The 14,429-nt window shown below is 39.9% G+C and overlaps 1 protein-coding gene and 2 pseudogenes across 1 annotated transcript in view; 1 reads left to right on the top strand and 2 right to left on the bottom strand.

Moving 5' to 3' along the window:
• The window catches only part of VPS8 (VPS8 subunit of CORVET complex), a 275,358-nt gene that overhangs the window by 17,744 nt on the left and 243,185 nt on the right, over positions 1 to 14,429 (bottom strand). The window contains 1 exon segment of the mRNA XM_037839097.1: positions 10,252 to 10,305. Coding sequence (XP_037695025.1) covers positions 10,252 to 10,305 — 54 coding nt within the window.
• On the top strand, positions 11,096 to 11,839 carry LOC119536344 (annotated as a pseudogene).
• LOC119536354 lies at positions 13,173 to 14,006 on the bottom strand (annotated as a pseudogene).

A 14,429-nucleotide genomic window follows, 5' to 3' on the forward strand; every position in this document is an offset into this window, starting at 1 on the left:
CTTCAAGTGGGCCCTTCCATACTGCCCTGGTCCATTCTCTCTGCCACTGTCCTAGATGATTATTTCATACCTTCACCTCCCTCCTCAAACCTCCAACATTTCTCATCCCCTCCATACTCTCAATTGAGTCCGTCAGCTTCTATTTTCTCAGAAATAGAAAACAAGGAAGAAGTTACCCTCTGAAAGTGTTCACCATCATCCCTACACCAAGCTGCTTGCCCAGTCACGGTGGCCTCCTTACTGTTTCTTGAACACACCAAGTGTTTTCCTGCTACAAGACCTCTGTACTTTCTGGAAGGAATGCTCTTTCCCCATACGTTCACATGGACACCTTCACTTCTTTTTAGAAGTAGAAAATGTTACCTATCAACATTCCAGACTATCCTATATAAAACAGAAACCTCTTGTGTTTTAGTAATCTCCATAGCCTTATCAGAACCAAATATACCATACCTTTATTTGATTATATATCCCTTCCCACCAGAATGTGGGCTCCATGAAGGCAGAGACCTTGTTTTGGTCCCTACAGGATCCCTACCACTTAGAACCATGTCGGCACATGGCAGGTACCCAGGAAATATTTACTGAATGAATGAAGCAGAACTTGAACTGGATGCTAAAAGCAAGGGAGCACTTATGGAGGGAGGGAACAAAGGGCAATCACACTGGGGAAGGGAAGGGAAGAACAAATATATGGACATAAGAATTGCATATATTCAGGAAGCATATGTTCTGTTTTTGGTTAAAGAAGAAGAAAAGGAAGAGCAAATGAAGATGAAATGTGGGCTGGTGTTGAATCAGAAGTCCTGTCAATCTAAAACTATTTAGTCTTTAATTTGTTAGCAATAGGGAGCCAGTGAAACTTTTTAAGCACTAGAAGAGGTGGAGGATGTACTGGAGTCCCAGATGATAGAGGCAGAGGAATCAGTGAGGAGACTTTTGGAATACTAGAGGTATGGACTGATGGGAGAAAGACGGCACTATTGAAGTAAATGGAAATTCTGGAGAAGGACATGAGTTGGCATTGCTGAAGAATTCCTCTCAGAGCTAAAGGTGAAACACAGAGACAGGTCATTGGAATTAAATAATTAAATAATTTCTTCCTTCCAAATTTCTTATCTGTATAATTTCATTTTCTTCTATACATTGGGGTGAAGTTGCCAGAGATATTAATTGCCCTATTTTTGTACAATAAAAGGTAGTCTTAACTGACTCAGTGAATAAATGAAAAAGGAAAGTGATTTAATCATGCAGGGTGGGATCTCTCCTTTAAGGATAAGCTATATCTGGAATAGTATCTATCATCAGTAGATCTTCACCACAAAAACCAGGGCGCTAAACCACACTCATGCCATAATAGAAGAAACAATGTAAATCATAAGTAGAATACCCCTTGGATATTTCTAGAAAACAACAAAAGTCCCAAGGCAGTGACTTGTCAGAGAACAGACTGAAGTAAGCAGCAGCCCACATTTTATTTTCATCTTCTCTTCCTTTTCTTCTGCTTTAATCCCAGGAGATTTCTCACTGTTTCTAGACCATACTCTATCCCATGTTCTGATACTATATGAAAGGAGTATGAGTGTTCAGGGATGGCACATTAACTGGTTTAGGACAGTGGTCCAGACCGAAGGCTCTGCTCTGCTGTAACAGTGTATCAGTCACCCGAGAACAAACATTAGAGCCACCGAAACTCTACTGCTGGAGTCTGTGACCTTTACAAATAGGTGCTAATTCAGCACAGTGCAATTAATAATAACCTACTGAGTTGTGTTAATGCACAATAATAGGCTGTTAGTTGTTCTGTCACACCTACTGAAGAGAAAATAGTCCCCTGCCATATATTGTGGGAAATGCATAAAAGCTTCATTAAGAAACACTGTTGGAGGGTAAAGGTCCATTTGTAATTCAGTTAATACTCACAACTGTGGCTGGGCTCCAAATCACAAGATGGTAGATATGATGACATTAATTGTTTTGATAAGAGCTTGCTCCCATATACAGAGAGAGTACAAAATAGAATAGAGAATAACCACTGGCTCTAAGATAGTCTCATACATAGTCCCATAATGAGGGATCATATGCTCTGACTCTAGCTGACCAAGTCTGTTTCCACTGCATATTCATGAAGAGGTGTCATATTAAGAAGAAGAAAAATCAAGCAGAATAAATTGCCAAAGTATGGTGGCTAATGAAAGAACTAGAGCTCTGATGATGAGCTGCAGGGCTCTATCCTTGGCTTTGTTCTATACAAATCTTTTATCAACCACTTTGGTAAAGATAAAAGAGACCTATACATGGAATAAAAAAAATATGATTCCCCAAAGGCCATAAACTGAAACAACAGAAGCAAAACCCCGTACTTGGCTCTAGAAACTAATAGCATTTACATAGGATAGGATCAACAGCATGTTTTGAAAAGAATCAAAAGGTTGATAGAAACATGTTCAATGTGAGTCAACCATACAAAACAGCTGCTCTCAATACCACGGCCATCCCACGGTGACAGAGGGCACACCCCAAGACATGCCTCCCTGAGGAGCAGCATCGGAGGCTTAACACTACGGGGGGAAAGTCAGACTTCACTGACATATAAATTAAGTGATTAATACATCCCAAGAGGAGGGGAAGACTAGTATCCAGAATTGCTACAATGTATTATCTAAAATGTTCAGTTTCCAACAAAAAGTTATGAGGTATGCAAAGCAAAAGTGAAGTATGACCCAAACACACACACATACACACACCAGTCAACACAAACTGTCTGTTAGAGTGAACAGATGTCAGATTTAATAGGAAAAGATTTCAAAGTAACTGTTATAAATATGTCGACAGAACTAAAGGGAAGCTTGATTAAAGAAGTAAAGGTTTGATGACAATGTTGCATCACACAGAGTATCAATAAGAGAGAGAAATTTTAAGAAAGAACCAAATGGAATTTCTGAAGTTGAAAAGTGTAATAACTGAAATAAAGAATTCACTAGAGGGGCTCCATACCAGGTTTGAACTGGCAAATGAAAGAATTAGTGAACTTGAAGATAGATATAGAGAGATTATACAAGCTTAAAAGCAGAGAGAAAAAAGAATGAAGAAAAATGAACAGAGTCTCAGAGAAATGTGGAACCCTATCAAGTGCACCAACATACCTGTAATGAGTATACCAGAAGGGGAGAAGAGAGGAAAAAACGAGGAATAATATTAGAAGAAATAATGGCTGAAAACTCTCCAAACATAACCTACACATCCAGGAAGCTCGGTGAACTCTAAGTAGGAAAAGTGCAAAGAAATCTACAAACAGACACATCAACCAGTTCAACCTCTCACCCATGGCAGCAATCCTTCTGTGGTAGCTTGAAATGTCAGGCATCCTGCCACTGATCAAATACCTCTGGTATTAGGTAATGCACTAACACACAAGATAGTTCAACTGTTAGAAAATTCTCATACCAAGCTGACATCTCCATCTACATAGTAGCTACCCACAGGTAGCAGTTTTGACCTCAGAAATACAAAGGATGCCTATGCTTCCTTACAAATCACCACCTTCTAGATGTCTGAAGAATGCCAACTTCTTCCATACCAGCATGAAAAGGATCTTCAACCCTGCCTATGCAAAATGCAAGACTGAATCATGATCTCTGTTCTTTCTGTTTTGTTTTGTTTAATCAGTAGCAGTCATCAAGTCACTTTTGGGTATAAGTCCTACTAAGTCAAATACTCTAAGGAAAGAGGCATCATACATCCATTAAGGGCTATCGCTTTGTTAATTATGAGGACTTGCATCTTCGCAGGAGAGTTAAGGGAGAGGCATAAAAAGGCAAACAGATCTTTATTTAAGTCACTGTCAGATGATGGCAAGAAAATGCTGCATCTATGTCAGCACTTCCTTCTTTCCACATTTCCCTTGACTTCTGTGAAGCTATCAGCCAGCCATTCTTGAGGCAGGCCAAATGAGACACTGCAGCCAGCTCTTTCTGTTGTTATAGAAACAGTGGCTCTGTGAGGCTTTTCCATTAAAAGAAAAAAAAAAAAACAACTGCAATTCAATAAAAATCATGAGCAAGTATAGCTGTCCGCATTTCTGACATGAGTGGCAAGACTGGGAACTGGGCTATAAAAATCTTACCTCACCAGAACACTTAGAACAAACAGATCAGTTCCAAATTCTTACAACATATTTGAATACTTAAGAAACTGATTATCAGTTTCTGGGAGGCTTAGCTATTAAATCCACCAGTTCAGTTTACCACTAACTTGTAAATGTGATGAGAGCAAGAACTGTACTTTGCTAACCTGTCTGAACAGAAGCGTTGAACATTTACGGAATGGGATTACAGGACTATTAGAAAGGCCTTCCATTCTTAAGTTCAGGGCCTTGTTCCTAACTGGAAGTTACTATGCAGAAAACATCAATTTTGGACTGTTCCGGTGGGTACCACTAGCCTGAGGATAGAATTAAGCCAGAGTACGTGGCCCTTCAGGTTTTTACAAACACATTAGCACAGAAAGCTGAAAGACAAGGGATGGCTCAGAGAACGTAACCATGCTTTTATGATCCAGATATAAGATAAAAATGCCTTCTCTGCTTCTTATCCATATAACAGACCCAACTTAGCTACAAAAATTCCTGCTTGGTGTTTCTTTAGTAGTCAGGAAGAGGTACATCATAGCTGAGTGGCTTTTTTGATTCTGTCTTGCACTAATTTTCTAAACTCCTCTAATCCACCTAAAACATCAACACCTCCAATTTGGATATATTCTGAGGAGTTAATTGTAATGGACTTTTAGTCAATTTTTATCTGAGGACAATGCTTCATAATTTAAAAATTTCTGGTCTTTGCAGACAAACACTGAAAAGGGTCCTAGGAACGTGTATTTTTCCACTTTATTATCAGTTATAGCTCATTAAGTTATAGCTCATTAAGAAGACATTTTATATCCAATAAACTTAGTTTTTGTAAACAATATCTAAAATGCAAAATGCTTGTGATGCAAAAGATTTTATATATACACGCTCTTGGAACCTCAATCTACACGGAATCTGACCCATGTCAGCAGAGTGGAAGAGCAGCATCCCGAAGGACGACTCCTGCCCGAGACACCTGTTTTAAGGAGTGGCGGAGCCCTGCAGAACATGGCTCCTGTTTCCTCGGCACTTGAATCCAGCTCTTGGCAGGACCAAGGTTGACAGGAGAGTCACCCAACACTTTCTACAGTTATTGGTCAACAAGTAATCTTGGCCCAAGACACTCACTACTGCTCCTTTGTTTTCTTAAACATGTCACTTTGGCAGCCACTCTGTGTAGACACTGCTGGTTCTTCCATCTGCCAGTGCAACTGGGGAAGACAGACTGGAGCTCAAGGACAATATCAGAATATGTGTGTACATGTTTATGCACACACAAACAAATACACACAAAAATATATAGCCAACTAGCGAAGTAACAGGTTGTTTCACATCTATCACCACATAAATCTCACTCAGAGTACTGTTGATATAGTACAAACAGTAAGGAACTGTAGTATATGTATTCCAAACTGGGAATACAAGCCTGGGACAGCACTGATGTTTCATTTGTTTTTCCTGATTATCCAATTTCTTTTTCCCCCACTTTCCATAAATCACCACCAATACCCGTGGAATCTTTTTCATATATTTTTCATTCATTCAACAACTACTGGGTGCCTACTTTGTTCTACAGTTAGGGATACAATAGTAAATAAGACTGATGTGTCTGGCAGTTCCTTAGAAAAATAGATACCGAGTTAGCCCTCAATCCAGCAATTTCACTTCTCAGTATATACCTGGAAGATCTGAAAGCAGTGACATGAACAGATATTTGTACACTGATATTCATAGCAACATTATTCACAATTGCCAAGAGATGGAAACAATCTAAATGCCCTTCAACAGGTGAGTGGATAAACAAAATGTGGTATAGACACACGATGGACTACTATGCGACAGAAATAAGGAACGAGGTCATGAAACATATGACAACATGGATGAACCTTGAAGACATAATGCTGAGTGAAATAAGCCAGGCACAAAAAGAGAGATACTGTATGTTACCACTAATGTGAACTCTGTGAAAAATGTAAAATAAATGTTTTATATTGTAGAATATAGGGACCTAGTGATGGATAGCAACTAGTAAATGGGGTATGATAATCTAATAAGAACAGATAAGTTATGGAGGGTAATCTTAATGTTATGGGAATGCTCAGGAATGATTATGGTTTGTTAATTTTCTTTGGGTATGGTAGGAACATGTTGGAAGCAATGTAGTTATTTTAGGTTATTTGTTTTTCTTATTCCTTTGTTTTGGTTTTGTTTGAAATGTTGTTTTTTTAAATTGTTTGTTTTTTAATTTTTTGATAAATAGAGTTAAAAAAAAATAAGACTGATGTGGTTTCTGCCCTCAGGTGGCATACCATCTAATGGGGGATACATATAAGTAAAGAGGAAATTTCAACTCAGTCAAGTATGTTGAAGGGGCTATGGGAGCTCAAGGGAATGATATCTAACTCAGACTTAGGATGCCAGGAAGGCTTTTCTGGGGCGAAAAATACCTAAGACCGGAATCAATCTCATTTCTTAACTCCATTAACACAGTTTAGGTTTAAGACCTTTTTTCTTTCCTGTGCAATTATCTCAGTCTTCTGATTGGTCTTTTTGCCTCTAATTTCACCTTTGATGGTGACCCTTATCCTCAAGATAAAAAGCAAACATCTGTTTGCTCAAGATAAAAGCAAACAGATAAAAAGATTGGCGCCCTTTATGATCTGGATCACCATCTCTCAGCAGGCTTCCTTCCACATGCTCCCATATTTAAGACATACAGAACCACTGCATTTCCTGCAATGTGCTATACTCTCTTTTGACTTTCTCTTGTTTTACAAGGCTGGATCAAGCTTTACCTCCTCTGAGAAGCCTTCTCTGACCTCCTAGCTACATCTGTTATGACATGTATTTTAAAGTCATTATGGAAAGCTTAAACAGTGTAAGTATATGCTAATTAGTTTAGGCTTCAATTCAAGGGTAGCCTGTGGCCGTAATCAAGAATCCATATTTCAGGGGTAGCCAGCTAGCAAGACTACCAGTTCTCCAGCCGTTCATATACTGACCAACACCTGAGCCTTTCAACAGCTCAATAAGTATCAGAAAAATTTTAATTGGTGAAATCAGTGGCTTGTTAATCAGTATGCTGAATATCAGAAATGGACTCATTGATAAAACAAAAGGTGGTCAAGACAGATAAATTGGATAAAATATTTTAGAGATAGTCCTGATTATCTCTAAATTAATCTTAATGCAGCATTACGTTTTGAGTGAGGTCTGTAACACTTGATGGCTTAGGATTTCCACCTGAGGCTACCACCTGTGTACAGTCACTGGCTTTGGAATTTCTGTTTGCCTGATGATGATGATAAGGCTAACCAAATCCTGCTTCTGTAATATTGCCACATCTCTGATAATGGCCAGACACCTAAAATGACAGAGAGCTGAGACATTATTTAGTGTGCAAAACAGGTTGCACAAACCTATTTTCAAATGAAAATTTATTTAATAAATGTTTGTATGTATGGCAGAATTTCCTTTCGTTATCACCTGGTAACAAGGTGGCAGGGGAGCAGCTAACCCTTTCTCAAACTTCTTTATTGGGCTTTTTACTATAAAGAACCTAAGAGTTTTACTAAACCAGCCTAGTCACTTCAAAAGAGGGTCTTTCCTTTGTGTACTCCTCATGGCATGTATCAAGCTGTATAGTAATGAGCTGTCAGTTTATCTGTCTACCCTTCCCACTAAATGCTGAGGTCCTTGAGAACAAGGATTATGTTTTTTGCCTTTGAATCCTAGCTCAGTATCCAGTATCAAGAAATGCTTGCTGAATTAATGTTAATACCTAAGTAGTATGATAAAGTGAAAGGATATCTGATTAAGAATTGGGAGGCTGTGTTTTAATACTATTATCAATAACAGCTCAGTACTTACCATGTGCAGTGCTGGACACTTAAACACAGTACATTTCATTTAATCCTCAGGGTGACTCTGAGAGGGAATATCACCATATAATGGAGAGGAAACAGAAAGGCCTACTTATTCAAGGTCATTCAGATAAATAAGTAGAAGAGTCCGTTTTTGAACCCAAGTCTGGTTGAATCCACAGCACATGTTTAGGCCACTACTCCAGAAGTGCATCCTACAGCTAGCATTTGAGACCTCGAGCAAAAACAACAATAGCAACAAACAACCCTCTGGATTCCAGTTTTCCTATTTGTTTACTGAGTGAGACTAGGTGACTTAAGCTCCTTCCAGCCCTTCAGGTTACAGCGTGATGGTTCCGAGTAGCAACAAGTATTGCTGCAGTCTTGGCTTCCCTAGCTGCCTTGGCAGAGGAAAGAGATTTTCATGTGCAGTACGCTACACGGCTTTTCATACAACATATTTTGTTTTTGTTTTTTTTTCCTTTGAAACAGTCTCAGGGGATTCTAAAGCTACAAAAGATTCAAAGCACATTGCTTTGAAGCTAAAACCTGCTCTTAGTCCACAAAGACAGCAAGTTGTAATTTTTGTTCTACAATCCTTCACTGACATGGATGCTGGTGGAAATTGTAAAAAAGAGCAAGGAAAGAAAACCTACATCCATGGACATTTCAACGATCAGAGAAAGAGAAACGAAATAAGAAAACACAGCAAAAAGGTAAATCTGTTTGCCATGTTTCAACTGAGCTGTTGCAGTTGGATAAAGAAAAGGATTTTAGTGGTTCTCCAAAATCAACTGAGGACAGCTCAGGTGATACACTCACACTCTATCTATGCCACAAAGTTTACAGTTAGGGACTGACATGACAGAAGAGTTTTCATTGAGGACCTTCTTATGTGGTATGTGCTGAAATGTTAATATCTCAGGTTAGTTTTCTTTAGGCACAGCTATTTGGAGGGAAAGCACATTATTAAGAAAAGCTATGTAGTTTTCCTCCTTAGAATATTTCTCATTTGCTACCACTCACTAATAGCAGGATGTCATACCTGGTACAGAGGAAGGGGATTCTAGAAAAGTGAAAGCCCCTAGTTGCCAGAATTACCAACATTTATTAGGCACTTACATAGCAGGATACTAGAAAGTAATATCTGTTCTGAGTTGCTTACAATCTGGTTGGAGATTCAGAGCATATAATTTTGGGAATAAATTTTAACAAAAAAGAAGGATTACAGTTTGGGATGGCTGAAGCAAGACAAAGTAAATAGCAGGGCAGGGGTAGTTTTTTTTTCCTTTGAAGTTTTTATTTTGAAATAATTTCAGACTTACAGGACAGTTGCAAAAATAATACAAATCCCATACAGAGAACTCCAACATACTCCCCTCACCCGGATCTACCAATTTTAACATTTTGCCACATTTGCCTTATCATTCTGTCCATCTCTCCATCCATCTGTCCATCCACCCATCTGCTTGTTTATTTTCCGAACATTTTGAGAATAGGCTGTATGTATCAGATGCTTTGAACAAGGAATAGATGCTTTTCACAGCAGCCTTGGAGAAGGTGGAAAGTGTAACTGACTTGCAGAACTACAATCTTATACCTGGTGGCAGAGGGACCAGCCCCAAAGAGCCAAATCAGAGTGCTCTGTTCTATTCTGAAATGTACGAATAGAGGGTACAAAACCATAAGTGTTCAGTGAGGGATGTTAGAAACATTTCAGAAGGCACTTGGGGATGTTACCCTTAGCTATGTTGACATGAGTAGGTTAAACACAGGATATCCAAGACTTTTCTACTGAGCATTCAACTACTCTGATCCTTATCTAGAAACATGATGGGGTCCTAGCGAGGTAGGAATGGAGAGGTCTCTCACACACACACACAGAGTAAAAATGCAAAACAAATGAGCACCGTTGTACTCTGCTAATGTATGTATTGTTTCTGAACAGTCCACCTCATAATCTTTCTCATGAGACAAAGAGATGCAAAATGTCTGTTGGAGAGTTATTTGCATGTAAGCACATTCTTATATTGGGCAGCCTGCACATTCACAGGCGGCAGACTGATGCTGGGCCCAAAATCCCACCTGGCTTCTCTGGTAGAGCCAAGGATCCTGGTGACATGCCATTAAGACAACCAATCAGAAAGAGCCTTTGACAGCATTAAGATAATTAAAAATAATTGACATTTTGGGAAAATTGTTCAACAGGGACAAATACACAGAAAGGAATAAATTGTTTTTTTTGCCTTTAACCTCACTTACCTTCTTAGCAGCCTGATCCCCTTTGGATGGATGAAAGGATGGAGACATTTTCATCTGGAAAAAAAGGTAAACATTTTAATACCCTTTTTGTTACAGTCTAGTATTATTTGACTCTACTCAGAATTATGCTACTAGAATTGGTGAAACCGAGATAAAACACATTTTCAGAGGGATAATTAATAGATTTTTTGTTAGGTCTCAAAATTCTTCTGGAGATCAAAAAGTCAGTAGTTGGCCAAGATAAAAACATGACTAAGTAGTAAAAGTGGAACAGATAGTTTGGATTGGTTTTAACCAAATGGGCAGGGAACTAACTAGATATTGATCTTTGGTGACAATATTAATCAGCTGAAGCAATAGGCAATAGGCAGCATTTCTTGTAGATAGCAACTCAAAGTATCCTTTGGGGTGTAATATCCCTTTTAAGCAAAGCATGCACAGAAGAGTTTGATTATAAAAGTGAGGGATTTAGAAAAACTAACATCCAAACCATAATAAAAGGATGTTTAGCTCAAGGAAGAGAAGACTAATGATACAGGAGTATTTTCAAATATCTGAAGGGCAAAGAGGCAGAGATTGTCATTTTAGATAACAGAGCAAGACTCAACTAGATACTACCTACAAGAAAGACACTTTAAATATAAAGGTACAAACAGCTTAAAAGCAAAAAGCAAAAAGATGGGCCCAGTGGTTTGAAGCAGCTCAGGCTGTGGCCACCTGAGAATCATGCGTGGGGTATAGGGTGGTGCTGCAGAATCGAGGCCGCTGTGAGCTGGACTTGAGGCAAGCGCAGCATGGCTGAAGGCTGCAGCCAGAGCAGCCCCGGGAGCCCACCAAGCCAGCCATGGCATTGTCAATGCGATAGAACGGGATGAAGAAGGAGGACAAAGAGCCCATCATTAAACTCTTCGTCAAGGCTGGCAGTAATGGTGAAAGCATAGGAAACTGCCCCCTTTCCCAGAGGCTCTTCATGATTCTTTGGCTCAAAGGAGTAGTATTTAGTGCCACTACCGTTGAACTGAAAGGGAAGCCTGCAGACCTGCAGGACTTGGCTCCCAGGACCCACCCACCATTTATAACTTTCAACAGCTAAGTCAAAACAGATGCAAATAAGATTGAAGTCTTATGCCTTCCCAAGTAGTTAAAGCTTTCACCCAAACACCCAGAATCAAATATGGCTGGAATGGACATCTTTGCCAAATTCTCAGCACATATCAAGATTCAAGGCCAGAGGCTAATGAAGCAAAGGAGAGGGGTCTCTTGAAAACTGCAGAAACTGGACAAATATCTGAATTCTCCCCTCCCTGATGAAATTGATGAGAATAGTATGAAGGATATTAGATATTCTACACATAAATTTCCAGATGGCAATGAAATGACATTAGCTGATTGCAACCTGCTGCCCAAACTGCATATTGTCAAGGTGGTAGCCAAAAAGTATCGTAATTTTGATATCCTGAAAGGAATGACAGGCATCTGGAGATACTTAACTAATGCTTATAGCAGGGATGAGTTCACCAATACCTGTCCCAGTGATAAGGAGGTTGAAATAGCATATAATGATGTAGCCAAAAGACTCACCAAGTAAAATGGCAGTTATGAGAGAGCTGTCCCCTAACAGAATATGCTTTTCCTAACAGACTACTTCTCTTCCTATAAAGTAGAAATTTTATTTTGCATGAAGTTATTCAAGATTATGACAAAGGATAGACAAAGTATAGTAGCTATCTTAAAACATATACTCCCAAGAAGTATTGTTTTAAAATTCTTGTACCCTGCCTACCTCCCTTCCCCATATCCCCCTCTTCTCTAATTTGGAGACATTCCATCACAAACTTGTCAATGTAGAGGTGGTTTGTCACCTCTCTGGAGCCCTCACCACACACTGTATAGATGGCAGAACTCTCGAGGTACATTGTTTAACTGTTAAAGTGGCAGCCATGACTTCATCGGTCTACCCCAAACTGCTACATAACACATGGTACAAGGAATATTTACATATTTTTGGAATTTTATTAATAGCTAGTAAAAGTATATGAAAGGATTGCTACTGTATCAGAAATATTCTGTTTCAATTGAGTCTATCCTAGATATATGTTAAAGGATATTACCACCAATGAAAAGAGCCTTTTATGAACAGACATTACAGATTCTGCTAGTTTGCTTTGTAGATGAATTTTTACTTTTATCTAAAAGCATTTATCATTTATACCAGTTGTAATATCTGATACTATGCAGAAGCTGAAAGTTTAGAGGGAGGGAATGGTTGTTTCAATATCTTCCTCAAGCATTTTATCCTTACGAGAGAAACCAGTGGACACCTGATAATTTATCTAAATCTGTTATTTGTCATATGTAATTTGCCCAGTGCCAATCATTTGGAACACTAATGCTTACTTTCAGGTTGCTTTTATTTTAAAAAGCTCCTGTGTTGGGGTAAACATAGGTCTATACCTTTGTTTGTAGATCTTTTGAGCAACACTACATAGACTAAGAGGAGCTAAGATGGTGGCATAGAGAGGAGTGGAAGACTGTTAGCCCCCCTGGAACAATTCATAAATGACCAAAGAACTAGTAAATAACCTGGAATAACTGCGGGGAGACATCATCCCAAGATCATGCCCGAGATCGCAGCATAAAATCCATAAGGAAAACTGCAGACCCGGCTGAGAGCCAAGAGCCCCTCCCTCACAGAAGCCTCGCGGTGCTAGAGAGCAGCACTCTCTCAGCCCAGCTCCAAATGGTTTTTGTTTTTTTTTTTTTTTTTTATTGTGATGTGACTGTAGCAGTCTTATATTTGAAACTCAAAAAGGAAACAACTGTGTTCCAAAACAGCTAATATGCAGGTCCAAAAAATGAAGGTTTTTTTTTTTAAACTGCCACATTCACTCCAAAGCCCATTCATCTCCTTCAGCATCCCAAAGATTAAGCACATGTTCTGCTTAGCTATACAATAAAGTGGCAAACACACTGCACCACTGACATCACAGGACAGTTGCCTATAAAACTAGACTTCTGACGCTGGGCTCCAGCTTCACGTTCTCACAGGTCGTCATCCTCATCCGGCAAAGCGGTCGTCTGAGCAACCTCTAAGTCGTGTTCATACTGTGCCGCCAAAGCCGGGTCCATGACAACCTCTGGGGGGGCGAGAGCAGGCATGGCCACGAACTCCAGGTTAGGGTCTCCAGTCAGTTTTCTAGCGAGCCAGAGGAAGGGCTTTTCAAAGTTGTAGTTACTTTTGGCAGAAATGTCATAGTACTGAAGATTCTTCTTTCGGTGGAAGACGATGGATTTTGCCTTAACTTTCCTGTCCTTAATATCCACTTTGTTGCCACACAACACGATGGGGATGTTTTCACACACTCGTACCAGATCTCTATGCCAGTTAGGCACATTCTTGTAAGTAACTCTTGATGTTACATCAAACATTATAATGGCACACTGGGCTTGGATGTAATAGCCATCTCTCAGGCCACCGAATTTCTCCTAATCAGCCGTGTCCCACACATTGAATTTAATAGGCCCTCTATTGGTATGGAACACAAGGGTATGGACCTCCACGCCCAAGGTGGCTACATACTTCTTCTCAAATTCACCAGTCAAATGACGTTTCACAAATGTAGTTTTTCCAGTACCCCCATCGCCAACCAATACAAGTTTAAACTGAACTTGGGGTTCTCCTTGGGCGGCCATCGCGATGGTTCTTCCAGAAGCGTCTCCGTCCCCCGTCTGACTGCCAAATGGGGTTTTAATGTTAACTGCTAACTACAGAGAATCCTCAACAAGCACACAGAGGCTTTTGGTGACAACTGACCTTGGGAGAGTCAGGGGAGATATCTGTCTCAGGACAGGGATCCCAGAGGATCGGGTGCTATCTCTGGCCGACGGGTGAACCTGGGAGCTTTTCTGTCCCTTTCTCTCTCTGTGGAGAAAACCTCAGCTGTTTTCAGCCCGCAGCGCTCTGAAGTAAAGAAAGCCTCAGCCATTTTAAAATCAAAACACTTTGATCAGCAGAGTCAGAGAAACAAAGAACTTATTGATATGCAGATAACCTCTCTGGAGGGGGCATAGCTTCCCAAGAGGAAAGGGAGAAGCCCAGCTCTACTACCTGCCTTTCTGGAACCAGACCCCAAAGCATGGGGGAGGAGAGCTGCAGGCCACACCCTGTTACACAGGCG

Source organism: Choloepus didactylus, chromosome 1 (genome assembly GCF_015220235.1).
Source record: "Choloepus didactylus isolate mChoDid1 chromosome 1, mChoDid1.pri, whole genome shotgun sequence".
In the NCBI taxonomy this organism is placed as follows: domain Eukaryota; kingdom Metazoa; phylum Chordata; class Mammalia; order Pilosa; family Megalonychidae; genus Choloepus; species Choloepus didactylus.